Source organism: Suricata suricatta, chromosome 9 (assembly GCF_006229205.1).
Source record: "Suricata suricatta isolate VVHF042 chromosome 9, meerkat_22Aug2017_6uvM2_HiC, whole genome shotgun sequence".
NCBI classification, from domain to species: Eukaryota; Metazoa; Chordata; class Mammalia; order Carnivora; family Herpestidae; genus Suricata; species Suricata suricatta.
This window is the reverse complement of record NC_043708.1, coordinates 13,921,670-13,945,080: the sequence shown is the minus strand read 5'-3', so window position 1 is coordinate 13,945,080 and position 23,411 is coordinate 13,921,670. Positions and strand designations below refer to the sequence as shown.

Sequence of the window (23,411 nt, the reverse complement as noted above, 5' to 3'; positions counted from 1 at the left end):
GCCTGAATTCTGGCTTTTCGTTTTGTTTGAATTGTTCCATTGGCTTCTTATCTGGGTTCTCTGCCCCCATTTTCTTGCTCCATTAGCCCTTCTTATGTCCTACCGTCAGAACTGTGTCGTGAATAAAACAGCTCTTGTCGTATTCTCTGGTTATTCACTACCTGTAGGATGAAGTCTGGATTTTAAATGTGGCACTCCTGCTCTTTCCCAGTCCACACGCTTGCCCGTCTCTCTCTCTCCTTCCATTGCTTATCGTGATATCCCTTCCAGCTGAACCAGCCAACTCCGCTTTCCCGTACCACGCGTGTGCTGTGTTCTGTGTGTGTGGATGGTTTGCTTCTCGTGGACAAGTTCCCCTATCCCCACCCCACCCTACCTAGACTTCAAATTCTTGCCTGTCTCTTCCTCCGTGAAACTTAGTTCACTCCTCCTCTGTGCTCTCAAAGCACCTTTTCCCCCCCTCTTATTGGCCATAATATGATTCCATTTATTTGTGAACATATTGTTTCATTCTTATTGGTGCCTTTAGGACATTGTTATGATCTTCATTTTTGTGTTATGAACTGTGCATGCAGTTGGTGCTTGACAGTATTTATTGAATTAAATTGGAGAGAAAAACTTGGCAGTTGGGGAGGTTATCTCTGGAATTGGACTCTGATATTGGCCAGTGTTCCTGAACTTGACTGATATTTTCATTATTTCTAGACTGACTTTATACATGGCCCACTTAATTTCCTTTGCATAAGAACCCATGTGGTTATTGCTTTTTGATAGTATTAGAAGTTATCTCTTGAGGATGAGGTAATAAAAATATATTTATATGACCCATCCTTCTGTTCTTTTTCCATGATAGTTAAATGTCTCTGATTGCTTTTTGTTGTTGTTGTTGTTTTTATCTTTTCATCCCCATTGTTTGAAAAAAATCGTTTCTGTTTTCTCATTCTTTTTTTAGGATTATATTATAATCCCTCTTAAATCATTTTTGGGAAGAGACATCGTATTAGATAAAAATATCCGGACTCTCATGGAATTAAGGGTTCACAGAACTCAGTGGCTGCACTTTAGTTATATGCTTAAGACTTGAATGTTCAGTTGAAGCTTTGTATAGAGCTCTGCTTCTTTTCACAGCTTTCGAGTTCTTTGGTAACATCCTCTGAATACTCCTGGAAAAACTGTAGGAGCTCTGAAGAGATGGGGCCTTCTGCCATTTCACACATTCTAACTTTATGGCAGTGTTTGGTGGGGGCACTTTTAACCCCATTAAGCCTACATCTTCCAGCAGCTGTTAGGAAATAGCTGTTTCATTCACTCTGAATGAAAGGAGCACAAGGGGAACATACTGTGTATTATTCCAACTCTCACAAAGTAAAAGCATCATAAGGTGCCCAAGTAGCTCTTGGCTGGCCCGGAATGAGTAGTTGAGAGAAAGCCTGACAGATCTAGAACAGGCTCAAGTGTGCTTCCGGAGTTGATTTAGTAGTAATAGATGTTCCCTGGGCTGGTATCAGGACGGGTGCAGTAAGGCGAGGAACCGATCTCAGATTTGTAGACTAGGACAGTCTATTGGATACGAAGATAAAAAAGGAAAAGAAAATGTTTCTAGAATCCTTAAGTGGCATATAGCTGTTTGCCTCACGTAGCAATTCCTACTTACCTCAAAACTGTCTCAGAAAGGCTTTAAAAATGGGCCTGTGTCCCAGAGAAGGCAATGTTTTCATAGGAACGCCATCAAGTTCTTCCGATAAAATGGGGACCGTAAGCATTTATTCAGGTCACTGGCCATATGTCCAGCTGATTATAAGCTCTTTGGGTGGTAAACTGGTGTGACCTAGCTCCCTGGCAGCTGTTAGCCCTGCTGTCCAGACAGACTTTTTACACACCGTTGGAGGGATACACAGACAGTGAGTATTGGAAATAGCAACTTCTTGCTCAACTATACAAGCATAATGCTAATATTAATTTATATGTGTGTATGACATTACCTTCTTTAGTACATGCTTACTCTTAGATGAAATGTAATTAGAGATAGAAATGTAATTTACCTCTATTCATATCCTCAGGGTGTGAATAAGTACTGTAGTATTTATTTTCAAGTTGAATGTCTAATTCTTTAAATGACTGTTCTTAGGTTAGGAATGTATCGTGAAGCAGAAAAACAATTTAAATCAGCCCTGAAGCAGCAGGAAATGGTAGATACATTCCTCTACTTGGCAAAAGTAAGTATTCTTAAACTGGAACGAAATCTGTCTTCTCAAAATACAGGTTCAAATTCTGGCCAGTATACACGGAGAGTTGCCAGTTTCTTCAGGAATATTTGGCAAGTGAATGTGCTCAGACATATTTTTCTTTATAGCAAGTGGAAAAGTGAGACCATATGGGGGGTAACGGTCCCAGGAGAAATCGATTGCCATGAAAAATAAGAAAACCCCTTTGAAAGATTGCCCATCAGAGCAGAAGAAACTGCCACGGGCTTGTTACCACCTTCGTGGGAAAGAGTCACCCGGGGCCCTTGTTCCTGCAATCTGCTGGACCCCCCTCCCCCAGCACACGTTAGAGAATGCGGACTGTTTTTACGTAGGTCCTGAGTGTCTCGGTTCAGCCATAACAAAGATTTCCCCTTTATTGAACACCTGTTCAGCACAAGGTATTATATCAGGTCTGTTCTGCACACAGCCTCATAGCAACCCCGCAAGGTAGGTTTTAACATTTCCCTTGTACTCTGATGGCCCCCGAGACTTAAAGAGGCTCCAGTAGGTTTTTCAGGGTCACACGGCTGTTTAGAGCCAGCACTGAAATGCAGCTCTTCCTACTCACCGCCCCACAGCCACCACAGAGGTGAAGGGCCACAGAGCATTTTCAGTCCTGGGAGAAAAGTTACTTCTTGGCCCCTCGGCAGGGCCACTTGAAACATTTGACGAAGTGGCAGTGAGGACATCATCTTGCTGTATCTTGAAGAATTTTTTTTAAAATTAAAAAGTGCCGCGGTGCCTGGGTGGCTCAGTTGGTGAAGCGTCTGCCTTCAGCTCAGGTCACAGTTCATGGATTCGAGCCCTGCATCTGTCTCCCTGCTACTGTCAGTGTGGAGCCCACTTTAGCTCCTCAGTCCCCGCCCCCCCCACTCCTCCCTGCTCATTCGCGCTCTTTCTCAAAAAAAAAAACAAAAAAACACACACAACACACACAAAAGCACAAAATAAACCCTTTAAAATTAAAAAGTGTGGTAATTGAAAAGAAGAGATATAAAAGAGCTACTACTTCCTAAATACGGTCTTAAGAATTTGCATACTAAAAAGAGACAATAAAAGTTACACCACATAAACTTTCGGTGCCAAATAATCTTGATGTGTTTACTGTAGTTTTCAGAGGTGTTTGAAACTAAGTCCACCTTCTGCACTTTCTAAGCATCACAGTACACTTTTAAACTTTTCTGGCACCTTGAAATGAAAACTCTGGTCACACTATTTGTCATCTTTTTAACTGATTATCACTTGCCAGGTGGTTAAAAAATATGCTTTTTATTTTATTTTATTATTTATTTTTGAGAGACAGAGACAGCGCAAGCAGGGGAGGGGCAGAGAGAGAGAGGGAGACACAGAATCCAAAGCAGGCTCCAGGCTCTGAGCTGTCAGCACAGAGCATGACACAGGGCTCGAACCCACGAACTGTGAGATCATGACCTGAGCCGAAGCCAGATGCTTAACTGACTGAGCCACCCAGACGCCCCTGCTTTTTATTTTAAGTATTATTAAGTACATGGTTTGACATATTTTTCCATGAATTGATTTGCTTAAATCTATTGTTGCCTACGTGACTATATAAAAGTAAAATTTACTTATTTTCCTTAATATATAAAAGAGTAATTGCTTTGTAATAGACATCAACCTGATTTAGGAACAATATTATTTCTGCAAGCAAATATTAGACTGTTAATTTTTTAAAAATTATTAAATATTTCCTATTAGTATGTTAAATTATTTACTTTATTTAGAAAAGTAGTTCAGTCAGGTGTAAAGTAAATATTGAAAAGTGTTCATCCATGCCTCTCCTTTTAATCTCATTTTAGCATTAGACACTATAAACAGTTTTCCTGTGCATCTGTTTAGACCTTCTTCAAAGCACAGTCTATTTGAAAGAAAGAGAGGATCCAAGATCATGAAGAAAAAATGTCATAATTTTATGTTTCCATCCCTAAAACTAGAATTCTCTATTTTAGAAATTTCTACGAAGTGTGTGGTTTATCCACACTAATGTTCTAATTACTAATTAAGTGGAAGCCATCAAGTGCTGACTTTCTTAGTTCCCTGACCCCATTCCTCATGAGTCTGTTCCTCTTCTATTTCTGGAGGCCCTTTTTTGTTTTGTTTTGTTTTGTTTTTTATTTTAATTTTTGGAGGTCCTTTTTGAAAACCAGCTCCTCCACAGGCTTTCCACTGTCCCTCTGCTGCAGACCTGTTGTTCCTCAGGCCTTTCCTCTTCTGTCATCTTCAACTTCGGTCTCAAATTTGGCTCCTTAGCGCCCACTTATAGATATACTGGTATCTGTTCTATTCTAAACAGATTTTTCCCTCGCTCCTTTCTTGTTGAGTTACCGCTCAGTCCCTGTGGCAATAGCAAGCCCTCAGTGAGCATTTGTTGAAGGAATAGATGAATGAATGCTTCAGATATGACAAGTGACGGTAAAACTATAACATCACTACTGGAAATTACTCTCTTACTGTACCATCTAGGAGATACTTTGTCACTAAGCAGTAATTATAAACTTGTCATAACAAATACTGTTGTTCTAAGTGCCAGTACTCTCCCTGAAATGTATCTTGGTTTTAGGTTTACATCTCGTTGGATCAGCCAGTGACGGCTTTAAATCTTTTCAAACAAGGCTTAGATAAGTTTCCAGGAGAAGTAAGCCTACTTTGTGGAATTGCCAGGATCCATGAGGTAAGGCTTACATTATTCACAAAGTTGGTGTAAAATTGAAGTTATATGCTACTTAAGAAGCTCATAGGCCCTTGGATCCTAGAAAGGAGAACAGTTTATAAAATTATGATTATTGGCCTGTGGTTTACTAACAAGATGAGAGAGTTTTAGTGTATGTATTTAATCAAACTAAGTTTTTATTATGAAGTATTTGCCACATACCGAAGACTATAATGTGTGGTAGGAGATAGGGGTTAAAATGAGTTTCCCCCATAGGTAGCTTTTGTCCAGCACATCTTTTGATCCTTCTCCAAAGTCTGTAATAACAGATTATCAACCTTTTTGTATACATGGTAGATCTGTTTCGGGGGCCGTCCATTCTACTCTATTGATCTGTCTATCCTTGTACTAGCATTAACCATCTTATGTATTACTGCCTCAAATACCATTTGGCGCAGCTCTGTGTTCGTCTTTATCAGGAACGTTTTGCCCATTTTGGACTTTTGCATCTTCTTACAAATTTTGGAGTCCTGTTGTCAGATTCCATGGAAAGCCTCATTGAGTTATCCTTCCTGCTGCGTGATTACCACAGCTTTCCAATAATTCCTCTATCAAGCTGGACAAATCCTACCAACTATTCTTCTTCACAGCTGGTTATTTTTGGCCCTTTTCTCTTCCATATGGATTTAGGATTGACTTATCAAGAACCACTAAAAATCAGAATAACTCCTGCAGGCATACAGATCAGAGTTTCATTGAATACATGAATGATGGTGGTGGGGTGGGCTGCCTTTCTTCCCACTCTCCATCACGGTATAATTTTCCATTTATTTATGTCTTGTTTTGTGCTTCAATGAATATTTGGTAATTCTCTCCATGAAGATGTTATTTTGGTGGGTCCCCAAACTGAGGTTCAGTGATTCATTAGAAGGACTCGGGACTCAGCATTCAGTGGTACTCACAGCTAAGACTTATTATACCAAAAGGCTATGAAGCAAACTCAGTAAAATGAAAAGGCACACGGGGTCAAAGTTCAGAGAAAATCAGGCACACAAGTTTCTAGAAGTTTCCCCCAGTGGAGCCAAACAGGACATATCTAAGTCTTCCAAGAACAAGTTGTGACAACACGTATGAAGCATTGTCTATCAGGGAGCTCATGAGAGACTTGGTACTCAATGTTACTACTGGGGGCGTGGTCATATGGGCACCTTCTGCCCACCATGTGCCAGAATCCCAGATGCCAAGAAATAAAGCAGGTGTACATGCACCACATCAGATTTATGCACCATGTTGTTTGTGCAAATAGTTTAGATGAGCCCCTGTTACCATTTAAGGGAAGTTTTATATCAATATAGGGAAACCTCCAAGTTCTCAAATGCCAGCCAAGGGTCAACCTTACCAGCAGGCCTTTCTAAGAATAGCAGTTTCATTATTATTATTTTTTTAATGTTTGTTTATTTTTGAGACAGAGAGAGACAGAGCATGAGTGGGGGAGGTGCAGAAAGAGAGGGAGACACAGAATCCAAAGCAGCCTACAGGCTCTGAGCTGTCAGCACAGAGCCCGGTGTGGGGCTCAAACCCACGAACTGTGAGATCATGACCTGAGCCAAAGTTGGACACTCAACTGACTGACCCACCCAGGCACCCCTAAGAATAGCAGTTTCAGACCTGTTACGCTAACTCTTTCCTGCATAGATCTCTTCATAAGTATAACAGTGGATGGACTCCTTTTTTCCCCTATTGTTATTTTCTATTCAACTACTTCTGGTGAGTAGGAATACATTAATTTTTTAAAGTTGATTTGATACTAAAAACCAGGCCTAATACCCTTTTTAAGTTTCACTCTTATCCATAGATTCTCTTAGATTTTCTTTTTTTTTTTAATTTTGTTTAATGTTTTGTTTATTTTTGAGAGAGAGGAAGAGAGCATGAGCAGGGGAGGCTCAGAGAGAGAGGGAGACACAGAATCTGAAGCAGCTCCACGCTCTGAGCTGTCAGCACAGAGCCCAACGCAGGGCTCGAACCCACGAACCATGAGATCATGACCTGAGCTCAAGTCGGACGCTCAACCAACTGAGCCTCCCAGGCAACCCTAGATTTTCTAGATAAATAAAATAGTCATCATCTGCAAACAGTTTCATCTCTTCGCATCAATTATTTTGCCACTTAAAATTTTTTTTCATTGTTTAGGACTTCCAGTACAATACTGACAAGAAGCATCTCTGTTCTCTTAAATTCCTTGAAATGCTAGGGACAATATTTTAAAATTATTTTGTTAGGAAAAGAGTGGCAGATTTTAATAATTGTTGTATCTGAGTAGTAGTATGTAAATGATTTTTATTGTCTTCATACTTTTAATATTTTCCAGATGTTCCATCATGAACATGCATTACTTTTAAAATTAAAAACAAGCATCCTGAGGCATCAGGGTGGCCCAATCAGTTAAGCGTCTGACTTTTGATTTCTACTCAGGTCATGATCTCATGGTTTTTGAGATCAAGCCCCGTAGCAGGCTCTGGACTGACAGCACAGAGACTGCTTGGGACTCTCTGGCTCCCCTCTCTATCCCTCCCCCCGACTCTCTCTTTGAAAATAAATAAACATTTAAAAAAAATGAAAAATTTTATTAAAAGAAATTTTTTTCAGTCTTTACTTTTGAGAGACAGAAATAGAGTGTGAGGGAGGGAGGGGCAGAGAAAGAGAGGGAGACACAGAATCCACAGCAGGCTCCAGGCTCCGAGCTGTCACCACAGGGTCTGACGCTGAGCTCAAACTCACAAACCTCAAACTGAACCGAAGTTGGACACTTAACTGTCACCCACAGACCCCACAAAATTTGTTTCCCCTTTTGAGATAAAATTTTGATAAACACATAAGTAGGTGGCTTTGGTAATTCAGTAAAAATAAAATATTGTATTAGTATCTCTGTGTAACCCTAAGTTGAACATGGACAAACTTTTGACCAAGAAGCTTAAGAAATAAAGTAGAATCGATTTTTGAGAGCAGTGGTATTCACGCACAGTGGTCTGACCTTTAAGCTCTGTCTTCTGCACATTTCAGTCCTTCTGCCCTTCTTCTTAGGCAGGAGGTGCTGGCAGAAAGAGCTAGACAGACTCTGGAATCGCTGACGTGTGGCTGCCGGTTGAAAGAATTCCTTCCCAGCCTCTGTCATAGTCACCGTTGCTATGGCTGGGACAGGGAGTAGATTCTTGAATTCGCTCCCTTCATCCTTTCCTCCTCGGGGTCCGGCCAGGAGCTGGAGGGCCATATCCTTTCCTGAGGGTACAGGGGAAGGTTTGGGGAGGAAAGTGGAATTGGAATTGGCCCTTGAAGTGGAGAAGAAAGCATGATCAGGGACTAAGTGCAAACTTAAAATAGGCAGATGCAGCATTTCCCCTTGAATCTGACAGTTCCTTTCCCTGGTGCCAAAGTTTACCATACAAAGACAGATTTCCATTGTATTCTTTTTCTCTTTATGTGACTGTAGGTTCAGAGTTAATTAGTAAAGTTTGTTCCTTCGCACTGCAGCCTACATTACACATGCCTTAGGGATTTCTGTGTGTACATCAGGCTTTTCTCTGGAGGGAGCCTCTTCCATTAGGTTCTTTTTCTCTCTTTCATTTTGACCTTGTATCTTTCCAGTGCTTCCTATTTTAAAACAAACATGTTTATTGGTCATTGCTTATTTTGTATAGAAACTTGTTTAATATCATGTATTCTTGCTAAATTGATTTAGTTCTGATTTTAATTGTCACAGAATTCTGTTTATCCATTTAAAAGGCAGGTCTCTCTTTGAAGTGTTCTTTGTTAAAGATGTTTGAAATGAGAAACATTTTCCCTAGCAAATATTATTCTAGTGGTTCTTGGAGGTTACTGTACATAAAAACTGACTGTAGGAGAGGTTGAGCAGGGCAGCCGACCTTCTCCCCACTGAATCAGATGCCCCAGAAGGGGGGACTCAGACATTCGTATGTTTGAGCTCACTGAGTGCTTCTGATGTGTAACGGAGTTTGAAGACCAGTGTGACATTCATCTCCTTAGTTGTTAGCAATTTTATTTTAAATAACTAAAATCGAATTATAGTCAGTATTTTATAAATTAGTTCCAAAACCACCATGATAAACATCCCTTAAATGATACCATGGTTATTCACATACTTGAGGTGGCATTTATATTTGAAAATATTTTTAAAATCTATATTAATAAGGGGCACCTGGGTGGCTCAGTTGGTTAAGCATCAACTTTCACTCAGGTCATAATCTCATGGTTCACGAGTTCAAGCCCTGTATCAGGCTCTGTGCTGACAGCTCAAAGCCTAGAGCCTGCTTCAGATTCTGTGTCTCCCTCTCTCTTTGCCCTACCTTGCTCGTTCTGTCTCTGTCTCTCAAAAATTAGTAAAAGTTAAAAAAAAATTTTTTTTAAATCTACATTAACAAATTTATTCTAGAGTTACTATAATTTAAACAATTCTGATACAGGAATAGATTAAAGGAGCAAAATAGAGTCTATGTATGTTCGTACATATGAAAATACATACAATATTATAAAAAGACTGCCTGTTAAATTAATAGGATTATTGGATTATTGAGAAAAACAGAGCTGGATTAATAATGATTTCTTATATTACAAGAAAATATTAGTGCCAGATGACTTAATGATTTAAAACCATGAAAGTTCCAGGGATACCTGAGCTGTTCAGTCAGTTGAGAGTCCGACTCTTGATTTCGGCTCAGGTCATGATCTCACAGTTTGTGAGTTTGAGCCCTGCATCATACTCTGTGTTGATGGTGTGGAGCCTGCTTGGGATTGTCTCTCTCTACCTCTCCCCCACTCATGCCCTCTTTCTCAAAATAAATAATTTTAAAAACAAATAAATAAAATAAAATCATGAAATTTCCAGAAAAAAAAAAGACACAGATGAATTAGTTTTATAAACTTGGAACAGGAAGACCTTTCTTATAAGAAGCATAATAGAAACTTGAAAGCCATGAGAAAATATTAATAAATTTGAGAACATAAAACTTAAATTTTCTATATAAATACATTTCTGTATAGTTAAATATTCTATAAAAACAAAAATAGAAATAAACCAACCAACCAAAAACGCAGGTGTAAAAATACCCAACAGGGAAAATATTTACCATACCTGAGACAGACAAAAGACTACTTTTAAGTTTCCTCAGTTCATATGTTGCTTAAAAATTGCTGAATTTCAGGTGTTGTCAGATTGGAGAATTAGACACATGCCCGTGTGTGCACACACATATACACACACACAGAAATGTGCCTGTGTACAAACCTACAGGTTCTCATTTAGTCAAGATTGTAAGCCCCTGTGAAAAGGAGGTATTTCCTCAGAGCAGCTGTGGCAAAAACCGAGGTGCAGCTGTTGCGTAGGCCCTCATTTTCCTACTTGCCAGTACAGTGGCTGCTGACGCTCTCTCCATGCAAATAAAGTCACGCGAGAGATGAGACAGCAGCCGATTCCAGCTACACTCTGGCCACACCACCACCTTTCATACTGGGGCTTGGTGACACCCACCTGGAAGAACCTAAACCATCTATTCTTTTTCTCCGAAGGAAATATTTATAAACACTAGGCCTTCCTGGTTTTGAACTTCAGTCACATCAGCAGACTGGTCTAATCTGAAACGAGGAAGCTGAGTCCGTGCCCGGGAACCCCCAGAGATCCCTCAGAGCCACATCTCTGCCCCCAGCTCTAGTTTCCCAGCCAGGCCCCACATAACACAAGCCAATAGTCAAAGGACAAAAGGCAGGATAGGAAAACAGGCAAAAGCCATGAACCGGCAGTTCACAGGAAAAGAAACACAAATATATGGTATAAGAAATGCCTCACCCCAGTCATAATTGAAGAAATAAAAACTAAAACAATAACAAGATGCCTTTTTTCCCTTAATCAGGTTGACAAAGCTAGAGAAGTTCCATGGAATGTAGGGTTGTCAAGGGTGTGGAGGAACGAACCCCACATATGAACACTGATGCCTCCATTCGGAGGCAGGTCACGATTACTGAGATTTCCCAGGGTGCATGTTCCTTGGCCCAGCAGTTTCAGCTCTAGGAATTTTCCTTAAGGATTTTCATACAAGTTCAGAAAGATATATACAAGGATGGTTTTATAGTGGTTTTCTTTTTATGGCAAAAACAAAATGGAAACAAACCAATGCTTTATCAAAAAGGAGCTGGTTAAATAAATTGTGGTCTATGTCTTGGTGGAAAACTATGCAGAAATGAAAAAGTAATAGAACCCTATGATATGAAAGGAGTCAAGACACTGAGTGAAAACAGTGAACCATGTATCAATGCATTCAATGATTTTGTTTATGGTTTAAAAATGCATGCATGTATGTGTGCACATATACGAACAGCCTTTCTTGAAAAATACTCAAGAAACTATTCACAGAACCTCTGTGACTGGATTGGAGAGGGGACTTTTATAACTTTTTACAATGTTTACATTTATTTAGCATAAGCGCATATCTTACAATAACACATTTGAAAAACTACATATGAGATTGCCAAAAAAAATTAGTTTTGGTCTACAGTTCAAGATTACATAAATTATGTGCCCATCAATAAAGTGTACAAATATTCCCAAATAATTTTGTAGAACTGAAAGCCTTGAAACAATTATCCATTCAGGCTGGAGCCTCTTTGCATTGGGCTGAATTGTGTCCCTCCCAAGTTAATATGCTGAAGCCCTAACCCCCGGGGTGATGGTAGAGATGAGGCCTTTTGCGATAATTCGGTTTAGAGGTGGTTGTGAGGGTAGGGCCCCGACGGTGGGATTAACGCCCTTAAATGCAGAGACACCAGAGTGTGCTGGTGCTGGTTGTGTCTCCCTTCCTCTCTCTGCCGTCTGAGGACACAGCGAGAAGGTGATCCTCTAGAAGCCAGTAAGAGAGGCCTCACTAGATTCCTGCCATGCTGGCATCTTGATCTTGGACTTACAGCCTCCAAAACCGTGAGAAATAACTTCCTGTTGACGAAGCCACTTAGTCTGTGGTATGTTGTTATACCACCATGGGCAGACTAATACACCAACTTTGGCCTCTGTAACACTGAAACCTTGCACTGCGGGATGTTGTTGCCCCAGAAACCAGGAAAGTCATGTTCATGGGTCCCCACGTCTCATGGGGCTGTTAGGCTCAGTGGTCAAGTTGCTGCCTAGGTGTGGAGATTATTCTTTGGAAGGACAATATCTTGGTCGGCTCAGGCTGCTGTAACAAAATACCATAAACTGGGTGGCTTAAAGAACATAAATTTATTTCTCGCAGTTCTGGAGGCTGGGAAGTCTAAGATCCAGGTGCTGGCCAGTTCATTTCCTGGGGAGGGCTCTTTTCCTGTTCTGTAGATAGACCCCTTCTTTCTACATCCTTACATGGTGGGGAGAGAGATCAGATGTCCCTTCTTTAAGGGCTTCAGCCTCATGACTTAATTACCTCCCAAAGATTCTATTCTAAATATGATCGCCTTGGAGATTAGGGCTCCAATATGAATTTAGGGAGGACACAAACATCCAGTCTTATAGGAGGGAAAGATTTAGTGCATGTGGGGGGCGGGGGGAGGACTGTAGAGGAGTGAGGTGCTCACCTGTTCTTTCAAGTTTTATAAGGCTTTTTGTTTTCCCAAAAAGTAGAAAATACACTTCTAATGAAAGTCTTTATTGTTCATGCTTTTCAGTGGGTTCTTATATCCCTAAAATAGTAAAGGATATCTGGAATCATTGCACATAAAAGCAGTGTAAAATTCAGGAGAGAACAAACTCACAACTAATGACTATATCAACAGCCTTGTGTTTTGGGGAAAAAAAATATTTTTTAGCCATAAACAATGAATGAAAAAGCCTCTTCTCCTAAGGAACAAAATCCTGGCAGGACTTTGAATAAGAATTTCAAATATAATTTATGGAAACAGATATACATCCAGAATGAGTTTGGATCAACTCCATGAATATCTTATTGGGGTTTTATGGAACTAATCAACATCACCTCCCTTCATCACTCCCAAGCTGAGAACCAACTGAGAGATAGATACAAGATTCAGAAAAATAAAAGATGAACTGCTAACTTGATTACTGATAAAAGCAGAATTGGAGCACGTGGATTTAGATCTGTGACCGAAAGGACCTGATAGAGTTCTGCCTCTGAGTTAGACCGCCTAATCCACCCTGTCCCAGACAGGACTGTGCAACGTGCAGACCTGTCCCTGGGAGAGCCTGCTCCACCTGGCAGGGCGGAGGGGGAGCCATGTGGAAGGTAGGTTGGCTTCTGGAGAGGTCCAGAAGGGGCTAAGATAAGCACGCTGAGTTTGCCTTCTGGGAATAAGTGAGTAGGAGTGGGAAGAAAGGCCCCAAATATTTTAATATCAACATTTCTGTAAGTGTGGGCCGGGGATTCCCAGGGGTCCCTGGGACCCTGTCAGAGGGGCCACAAGGTCAAAACCAGTTCCATATGGCTAAATATTGATATTGGAGATAATAGCAATGGATGTCATTTTTTGATATTGAATAACAAAATGCATTTATCTCTGTACTGTCCCCTCCATTGTGCTGTGAACCTGAAACTGCTCTAAAAACAATAAAGTCCTGAAATGAAAAAAAAAAAACACACTGAAGATTAAAAAAAACATTTTTTGCATAAGAAAGCATTGTGTGGTGCTTCTCATGATAAAATAGGTTATGATTAGAATCTAACAGAAAATAGGAGTCCTCATCTGATAAGAACAAGTGAGAGGTTCCCACAATGTGTGTCATATAAATTGAGAGGCAGAAAGTGAAGTGAGGGCATTAGGGTTATCTCCATGAGGGCTGTGGAGCCTGCACTGGTCTTGAAGGTGGATTTGAGAGCTAAGACAGTAATAACATTAAATGCATTGATTTATGATTATCAGGGGGACTCCCGATCTCCCTACCATTCTTGTCCACTTTGGTGTCTCCAGTGTGTAGCCACCAAGTTATTCTTTAAAAATGTAAATACAATCCTGTTACTTCTTGGTTCCATCCTTCCTTCCCTCTTTCTTTGCCTCTCTTCACAGCAGTTAGACTTGCCTGACATTATATTACCTATTCGTTTATTAGCTTGTCTTCCTACTCGCTGTAACCTTGAGGACAGAGGATAGTGACTTTATCTTTTTGTTCATAGTGTGTCCTCAGAGCCTAGAACAGAGTCTGGCACATAGGAGGCTCTCAATATTTGTTGAATCAATAACATAAATCAGGCAGAAAAAAAAATCTGTTCTCAGCAATAAAGTATCACTCTTCTGTCTTGATGGAGAATAGGAAATGAACAATATTTCATCAGCAGCTGAATACTACAAAGAAGTTTTGAAACAGGACAATACTCATGTGGAAGCCATTGCATGCATTGGAAGCAACCACTTTTATTCTGATCAACCAGAAATAGCTCTCCGGTTTTACAGGTGTGCTCTATAGTCTCTTTGTAGAACTCCTTTCCTGTGAAATAGTGGTGAAACTATAATGTAATGAAAATGTAGCCCGTCATTGGCATAGGCCATGTCTATAAGAGACTAAAAGTTCAAGCACCCAGCTGTCTGATGAGCATTCAAGTGATAGCTAATACTTTGAACATGCACAGATGTTTGGCATGTTGCAGAAACATACCCGGATAATTGAGTTTTTAAAACCATGTCATTGTACGCATCAGTCATACACTGCCTCCATTAACCTCACCGCATACCATATAAAGACCCCGAAGCGGAAGTAGTGGTAATAGATGATATTCGAAAAGAGCAGTGGATGCCAGCTTCTGGGCTCTGAGGAGGACCTGAAACAGGGTCCCCTCTCCTGTGAAGTAGTGTCAACTCTTATCCAAATAATTTTTCAAAGTCTAAATATGTTCTTATCTCTGGTTCTCTTTTGAGCACATCCTTATTTCATCCAACAGATGGTTTCTGAGATTCATTTAAAATTTTTGATTTTCTCTTCTGCCCCTAGGTAATACCAGGAGATAACTGGCAGCTGACAAGAGTTCTTTACAAATAAATATTAGAAGCATAAAATAGGATGACATGAACGCTGCCTTAGGCACATGCAGCTGACTCTATTCCCCCCATCCCCCAAATGGGTCGTGGGTTCCTCAGGGCAACTGGGGTGGATTTTCCTTGGTTTATTTGAACTCTGTTGTCCATTGTCCTTTGGGATTAATGATGCATAGAAGCAAATGAGTTTTTCGAGCCCTGGCATGAAAGCTTAGTGGACAGTGTAGGGATCCACTGATGAGCTTCCATCAAGGAAGACAAGACCATCAGAAGCTCCTAAACACAGCTAAACCACAAAGTACAGATAACCAAAACCAAGATTTCGTTCAGCTGAAAACTTGAGGTAAATCCTAAACCCAGCCCTCAAATTAGATTAGAGGGCATTAGGGGTTTACAGATTGTCACCCAACCTTTATGAAGCAAAATGCTGTGGTTAGGTGACCCTTTCATGTTTTGGTTCTCTAACAGAGCTTTTGGGGGGAAAAAAACTTATGGAAGTTGTTTCTGACTTTGTCCTCTGGACACATTTCCCATGACTAGTACCATTAAAAAAGACACACTTTTTGTATTTGCCGAATGTTTTTTCATTTACTGTAATACTTTCCATTTCTATTCTATGTTAAAAATTGTAGAACATTCATTTCTAACTTTGTATGAAAAAAATAGGTCTTAACATCTATCAAGTTGGTCTGACACCAAAATATGCTCTTTTTCACAAAGGCGACTCCTGCAGATGGGTGTGTATAACTGCCAACTTTTTAACAATCTGGGGCTCTGCTGCTTCTATGCGCAGCAGTATGATATGACTCTGACCTCATTTGAACGTGCCCTTGCTCTGGCCGAAAACGAAGAAGAGACGGCTGATGTCTGGTACAACTTGGGACATGTGGCTGTGGTAGGTTGTTTCAATCCAATGTAATTTCCGGTGTAGAAAAGGTAGCCATATGTTAGTTTGAAGACATTTTCAGATACCATCAGTCCGGTGTGGTTACGGTCTTAGGGAGCGATTTCTGAGGGTCACCAGAACTCATTTTATTTTCTCGAGTTAAATCCTCTTACCTCTAATTCACCCTCGATCATGATCGGTACTTGTGGCTTGGTAGCAGCAAAGACTTCCGTGAGGAAAGAAGGGAGGAAGTTATGGAGCTGTGTGTGCCAATCCATGCTTTTCTCGTCCAGGGCATCGGAGATACGAATTTGGCCCATCAGTGCTTCAGGCTCGCGCTGGTCAACAACAATAACCACGCCGAGGCCTACAACAACCTGGCCGTGCTGGAGATGCGGAAGGGCCACGTGGAGCAGGTCAGTGAGCTGCGGCGGCCCAGTGGATAACCCGGTTTCTCCACGGAGAAGCTGTCAGGGGTAGCTCTCGTTACATGCCGTAGTTTAAAATGAGCTCCAGGGGGCGCCTGGGTGGCTCAGTCGGTTAAGCGTCCGGCTTCAACTCAGGTCAGGGTCTCACGGTTCATGGGTTCGAGCCCTGCGTCGGGCTCTGTGCTGACGGCTAGCTTGGAGCCTGGAGCCTGCTTCGCATTCTGTGTCTCCCTCTCTCTCTGACCCTCCCCTGCTCGCGCTGTATCTGTCTCTCAAAAATAAAATAAAAACCATAAAAAAAAAAAAATGAGCTCCAGAGTCTCACTGGCTTGGATTTGAATCCTTGCTCTGTCACATATTAGTGATGTGACCCTGGGCAAGTTACTTCACCTTTCTGGTTTTTTCTTAACCTTTGGTTTTGTTAGGACAAATCTGCACCGCCCCAAGTCTTCCCTAGCTTAGTGAACTGTGACACAGGTCACAGTCCTCTGTCCACCAGCTGGGTGCTCACGCCAAAATCCTAGGAGCCACCATTGAAAACTCTCTGTTCCTGCCACCTCTCCCTGCCACCCCCTGCCCCGTCATGTCCGGCCAGCCGTGGCAGGGCTTGCTCCAGGTCACATCCCGGACCTTGCCACTTTTCTCCACCTCTGCCACCCTTCTCCAAACTGTCCGTCTCTCCTGCCTGGACTCCACGGCGAGAGTCACCTAGCCGGACTCTTCGCCTCCACTTAGGTCAGCAGGTATTGTACCCTGTAGCACATCCTCCTCACAACAGCTGAAGGGATTAAAAAAAACAAAACAAGAATGATATGGGGCTCCAGGTGGCTCAGTCAGTTAAGCATCTGACTCTTGATGTCAGCTCAAGTCCTGATCTCAGGGTTGGGAGTTCAAGCCCTGCGTTGGGCTCTACACGGGACATGGAGCCTACTTACAAAAAATTAATAAATAAAAACAACAATTTTATACAACGTTGCTCGGCATCCTCCAAATTCTTTCCTTTTCGCTTGGAATGAAATATGGATACAAACCTTGGCCTCCAGGGCGCCACATCATCTGGCCTCTGGCCCTCTCTTCAGACCACATCTTTGGCCACTTCTCCCTTCCTGCCAACTTCCAGACTTCCAGACACATCAGCTGCCTTGCTGCTTTGCACACAAGCTGTGCTGTCTCTGTTCTTATGTTACAGCCTTTGGAATGTCCCTCTTTCAGATCCTGCAGTGACTTTTTCTTCTTTTTGTCATTTGAGTCTCCGCTTAATTGCCCTCCCTACAAAGGTCATCTCTGACATCAGTTTAAAGGAGCCCTCAGCCACTATCCCATCTCCTATCTTTTCCTTCACGGTACTTGTTTTATCAGACGTGCGCCTATCTGGGGGCACCTGGGTGGGTCATTCGGGTTAAGCTCTGGCTTCAGCTCAGGTCCTGATCTCATGGTTCATGGGTTCAAGCCCCATGTCAGTCTCTGTACTGACACCTACCTCAGAGCCTGGAGCCTGCTTTGGATTCTGTATCTCTCTCTCTCTCTCTCTCTCTGACCCTCCCCTGCTCACACTGTCTCTCTCTGTCTCTCAAAAATAAATAAAAAACATAAAAAAAAAAAAAAGATATGTTCCTATATGTATGTGATATGGCATGGCAGCCACACAAACACAGGGACCTGCTTTTCCTTCCAGCTGCCAAATGTTCAGCATCAAAAACAGTGTCTGGCATGTGGTGGGTGCTGGGCCAGTATTTGTGAAATGAATAGTATATAAAATGGGGTTAATAACAGCACCTGAAGGTGGGTGGGGAGGATTAGCCGATTATGCATGTAAAGCACTTGGCACAATAGCATAGTATTGAGCACAATGCCAAAAAAATTACATTATAAAAAAAAAGTTTAAAAGACTGAATACACTTATACAGTATTAGTGACAATCAAGGGTAGATAAGTATTGATTTGAAGAAATGGGCTCCAGGAAGGTAAGTGACCTATCGAACACCATGGCAGGAACATTAACCTCCAACCTGGTCTCCTAAGCACAATAAACTTGTAATAAAACAAGGAAATAAACGTCCTTGGATGTTACCTTTATTTCATCAGTTCCCCCACATAAGATGGATTTGTATTTTATAAGAAAAAACTAACTACAGATGACTCTTGAACAACACAGGACTGGGGTGCTGACTCCCGTGTAACTGAAAATTCAAGTTTTACTTTTGTCCCTCCTCCAAAACGTCACTAAGAACCCATTGTTGAGTGGAAGCCTTACCAAGAATGCACACAGCCCATTAACACATATCTTGTATGTTATATGTACTATGTTATGTGTCATAGGTACTATATACTTTGTATGTTCCATGTAGTCTACAGTAGAGTAAAGTCAAGAAAAGAGAATGTTATTCAGAAAATCGTGAGGGAGGGAACACACAGGAATAGTACTGTCCTGTATTACATCATTGGGAAAATCCACATGCAAGCAGACCCAGGGTCAACTGTACTCCAGACGGGAAATTGTTCCACCATGAACTTGACCTATGTCCATACTGAACAAGTGCTTTTGTGATTTTTCTCTGTTTCCAGGTTGGTGATTTTCTTTGTTTCCTACTTATTACAGTTTCTCGAACTGATTTGAAATGTTTTGGTGAAAGGTTTCATGCTACTAACCCCTATTTTACTATTTAAAATTATACACCAATTGAAAGAAAAATAGCGAATCATAGAACAAAAAAAGTCAGTATCTACCATCCCATATGTTATTTTCCATTTTAAAAAATGCACAGATTTGTCCACAGGTCATGGATGGAGGTTTTGGGTTTAGCTATATGTTGGAGGGGTGTTCAGAGTGTGGAATGGGGAGTTTGTGGTCCTAACAGTGAATGTGTGAGCATCTCACATCTGTCAGTGGTCCCTGCAATGCACGATCATTTGAGCCCATAGGGGATGAAAAATGATGTGAATTTTGCTTTTTGACGTTCCATTACCTGTGTTTGTGACGTCAGCAGTGTAAGCAATGCTCACCATCCTCCAGCCCAGAATGTGGGGCTTAGACATTAATTATGATTTTTTAAAATTGTTTTTGTTGTAGCATTAGAGAATGAGTAATTAGAAGCCTAAGAAATCAATCAACAGCAATAAAAGTAGATTAATAAGACTTTCTTTTGCGTTGAGAGGATTAGATTTTGATTTGTATTAAAATATAAACTTTACAAAAACAATGGTTCTCTCCTTATATCTACTCTTAATTTTCTTCATATTTTGAAGCAATTTTATTATTAATATAATTTTGGTAATATATAAGTATTGTATTTCAATGAGTTGTATTTCATGAGGAATGTCATCTGTGTTTATTACAGGATCATGTTTATTAAGGTTCTATCTTGGATGAAGGACTGTTTTTAAAAAAAAAAACATAATTACAAATATAGTGCTGATAGATGCTCATCTATCCTTGGTTTTCTTTTCTTAACTTTTTTTCTTTTTCTAAATACAGGCAAGAGCACTGTTACAAACGGCCTCATCCTTAGCACCCCATATGTACGAGCCACATTTTAATTTTGCAACAATCTCTGATAAGGTATTCTCTTTTTTATCAATTCCTTCTCTGATCTGTTTCTTTTTCTTTCTTGGTTTTTAAAATATAGATGAGCAAATTCTAATATTTTGAAAGAAACAATTTTTTGGATGTATACACATCTTTCGCTTTAAGAGATAGTTTAATACACTGTAAAGAAATGTATCACTGGAGGACTAAACTTAATATTGTAGATTGCATTATAGGTTACAGAATTATTTTATTTTTAAAATATGACATTTAGGCATGAAAAAATACTCATTAGGTAACGCCTGGTTGAGGAAGGATTTAGTAGTTGGCTTTTATCGCAAAGAAATCCTGTATATTATTATAGACCATGTTGCCATCAAGTCTGTCATTATTGCTGTAAAACTAGGGATGTGGGTGAAAGGTATTTTCTCTGTGAACAATGTGGGGAAAATACAACTGTTCATACTGTGTTACAAGTCAATATCCAAGAGCTAAAAGGAGTGCTCTTTTCAATAACAAGAAAAACAGATAAAAGGTATCTAATAAATTTTACTTGGAACCCTGCCTTTTTTTTTTTTTTTTTAACAAGGAAGGAAGGTAAGTTTCAAGGATAAGGAAATGGCTAAAAATATTTGCTGCATAAAGACTCTTTATAGACCAGCAGACATTGTAAAAATGTCATTTTTTATAGCATGAACATGAGGCTATCCTCACTTTCATTTCTGTTTTGGAAATAAGTTGTCATTCATAAGCTGTCATTTTCTTAAACATTTTTTAAAGTTTATTTAGTTTGAAAGAGACTGAGGGAGGGGCAGAGAGAGAATCCTAAGCAGGCTCTGGACTCGAACTCATGAACCATGATGTCATGACCTGAGCCAGGATCAAGAGTTGGATGCTTAACCGACTGAGCCACCCCGGCGCCCCATATAAGTCGTCATTTTTGAGCGCGTGGAAGTGCCGGCCACTGTTCCCGGCGCTCTGCAGACCGTCTTGAATTCTCCCAACAACCTGCCATGTGCATTTCCCTCCCCTTCCTGACTCGTGTTTTTATACAACTGATGGTTCATTTACTGAGCCCCTGCCCGGTGCCAGGCACTGCTGTAGACACAGAGGGTGTTCGTGAATAAAACAAGAGCGCGGTTTCATGCAGCCTACATTCTAATGGAACCCTTTTAAGCTGCTTGAGCTTAAAAGACCCCCGTGGAGTCGTGTGGCCGTGGCAGGTTCAGAATTTGTATCCAGCCCCCAACGAGGCCCGAGTGTTTTTCACTGCACGGTGCTGCCACTACGGTGAGCCACAAAGGTTTGATACCTTCCTGTTCTTTATCACATTTTCAATTCTCTATAACTCAAAGGAGATGCTTCTTTATGCAAAAGGCTATACTTTCCATAAGAGAAAATGATATGTTAAAAAGAAATGCTATGATTTTTTAAAAGAAGAAACTCATGTTTTTAATGTGTTATAATATGTTTCAAAAAAAAAAACCTACCAGACTTGAATTATCTAGGTTGTGTGTGTGAGTGCGTGTGTGCACACACTAAAAAATTCTCACTTTTTAGAAATGTGTACATGACTCGATCTATTCAGATGAATCCAGATATTGTGTGTGCTTTTCTTTGGGACTGGACATTCACACAGAAGGTTACTGAAAAATCAGAGACAACTGATTACTTAAAAACTTCTAAAATCTCCACATTACAGGCACCTTTTAAAGCTTCCCTGAGCATTATTGTATATATTTTTTTTAGTTTATTTCTTTTGAGAGGGAGAGAGAGATAGAGAGAGAGAGACAATGCCTGTGCACACGGGGGAGGGGCAGAGAGATAAGGAGAGAGAGAGAGAGTCCCAAGCAGGCTCCAGGCCATCCGTCCAGAGACCAGTGCAGAGCTCCAACCCACAAACCATGAGATCATGAGCTAAGTGAAATCAAGAGTCCCACACTTAACTGACTGGGCCACCCTAGTGCCCATTATCGTATCTTATATGCAATGGTTTTTGCTTGAATTTTCTGTCTAAAAGTTTATACCCTAGGGGTGCCTGGGTGGCTCAGTGGGTTAAGCATCTGACTCTTGATTTCAGCTCAGGTCATGATCTCACCGTTGTCAGTTCCAGCCCCCATCAGGCCTTGAGCTGATGGTGTGGAGCCTGCTTGGGATTCTCTCTCCCTCACACTTTGCCCTTCCCCTGCTCACAGTCTCTCTCTGAAAAGAAATAAACTTAAAAAAAAAAAAAAAGCTAATGCCCTAATTAAAATATGTCTTTGGGCACATTATAAATCTTTGTCCTAAGGCATTTTGAAACTATATAGAGCTGGGTGTTGTCGTATGCAAATGTTATTTTATTTTTAGAACATGATCTGGGATAGGAAACAAAAACACAGGTTTATGAAATCGTAGCCAGACAGCTGTTATGGAGAATTCATATAATTGGTTATTTTATATTTCTACTTTACAAGACAGAATTGTAATCTGGGTGAAAGGATTCTAAAATCAAAGTAGCATAATTAAGCAATTTATCCTTAAGAACCCTTTGATTTTCTATAGTGTACAGATAGTACATCTTTTTTTGATTTACTCTTTTTTTTTTCTGGCCCTCTTCTGGTATTTCTTACAGATCGGAGATCTCCAGAGAAGCTATATTGCCGCTAAGAAGTCTGAAGCAGCATTTCCAGATCACGTGGATACCCAGCATTTAATTACACAGCTAAAGCAGCATTTTGCTATGCTCTAAGTGCCCCTGAGACCAAGAGGATCCTTGCCATGGGGCATCGCACAGAGAGAAAAGTAGTCTGCTTGTATGTACAGGATTTACATACCCATGCCTGATATTCGTGAAGATGACATAAGGCAGTTCACGCCAGAATGCGTAATGGAAACTATATAAAAATGACTTTCTAAGACAGGATTTACTATTTGTAAGTAGATCGTGAATACATCTCCCACATTATATGGTACATGTTTGTTTATCAAGTTTATAAAACGTTTTCATGAATTTCCTCAAATTTTTATAAATGCACATTTTTAATGTCCTTAAGCTGGCCATTAGGTAGCATGTAGCTTTAGAGGTCTGAAATCTGCCATAAAAATCCCACTTATATGGCTAAAAGTGTGTATACATATTCCAATTAGAGATTTTACTTAGAGCTTAAAATTGTATTCAAAACTATTTATCAAATGCTGTGTAAGACACTATATATTTTCTTCTGTATTATGTTTAAAATAAAAGCAGTGTGTAAAACACCATCATTCTATCATTTTCCATGATTTTTTATTTTAGGCATCTCAGATAAAACAAGTTTTTCCAAAGTCCAATAATCTTAGGAATCAAGTCATTCTTTTTATTGAAATGATGTACCACCAATTTTGTATTTTCCTGAGGAGCTATTTATGGGATATCACACTGTCAACATAAGAGTATCCGGATTAGAAATGGAGTCACAGGCCCGGAGACCCATGGGCAGTCCGCCCCGAGAGGGTTAGGCCAGATCCCAGGACCGTGTATTGCAAAATCTTACAAAGGCCCTTCAGCTTGTCTCTCCCACCTTTAGTGGAATTCTCATTGCTGTGTTCGCACAAGGAAATGTGGCAAAGGGACAAAGCCACTCAAATCTGTAGTTTAGACTTTGGGATCCATCCATGT

The 23,411-nt window shown here is 40.5% G+C and overlaps 1 protein-coding gene and 1 long non-coding RNA gene across 4 annotated transcripts in view; one reads left to right on the top strand and one right to left on the bottom strand.

Annotated features, from left to right (window-relative positions):
• LOC115301787 overlaps positions 1–8,083 on the bottom strand; it is a 62,655-nt gene extending 54,572 nt beyond the window's left edge. For both annotated transcript variants that reach the window (XR_003913287.1, XR_003913286.1), the window contains exon 1: positions 7,946–8,083. This is a non-coding gene — a long non-coding RNA (uncharacterized LOC115301787). The remainder of the gene's footprint in view (positions 1–7,945) is intronic.
• The window catches only part of TTC8 (tetratricopeptide repeat domain 8), a 53,373-nt gene extending 30,359 nt beyond the window's left edge, over positions 1–23,014 (top strand). For both annotated transcript variants that reach the window (XM_029951774.1, XM_029951773.1), the window contains 7 exons: positions 2,129–2,216; positions 4,825–4,935; positions 14,213–14,352; positions 15,652–15,826; positions 16,111–16,233; positions 19,721–19,804; positions 22,386–23,014. In XM_029951774.1, the coding sequence (XP_029807634.1) occupies positions 2,129–2,216; positions 4,825–4,935; positions 14,213–14,352; positions 15,652–15,826; positions 16,111–16,233; positions 19,721–19,804; positions 22,386–22,502 (838 nt within the window). In that variant the 3' untranslated portion in view covers positions 22,503–23,014. The remainder of the gene's footprint in view (positions 1–2,128; positions 2,217–4,824; positions 4,936–14,212; positions 14,353–15,651; positions 15,827–16,110; positions 16,234–19,720; positions 19,805–22,385) is intronic.
• Positions 23,015–23,411: the final 397 nt, after the last annotated feature.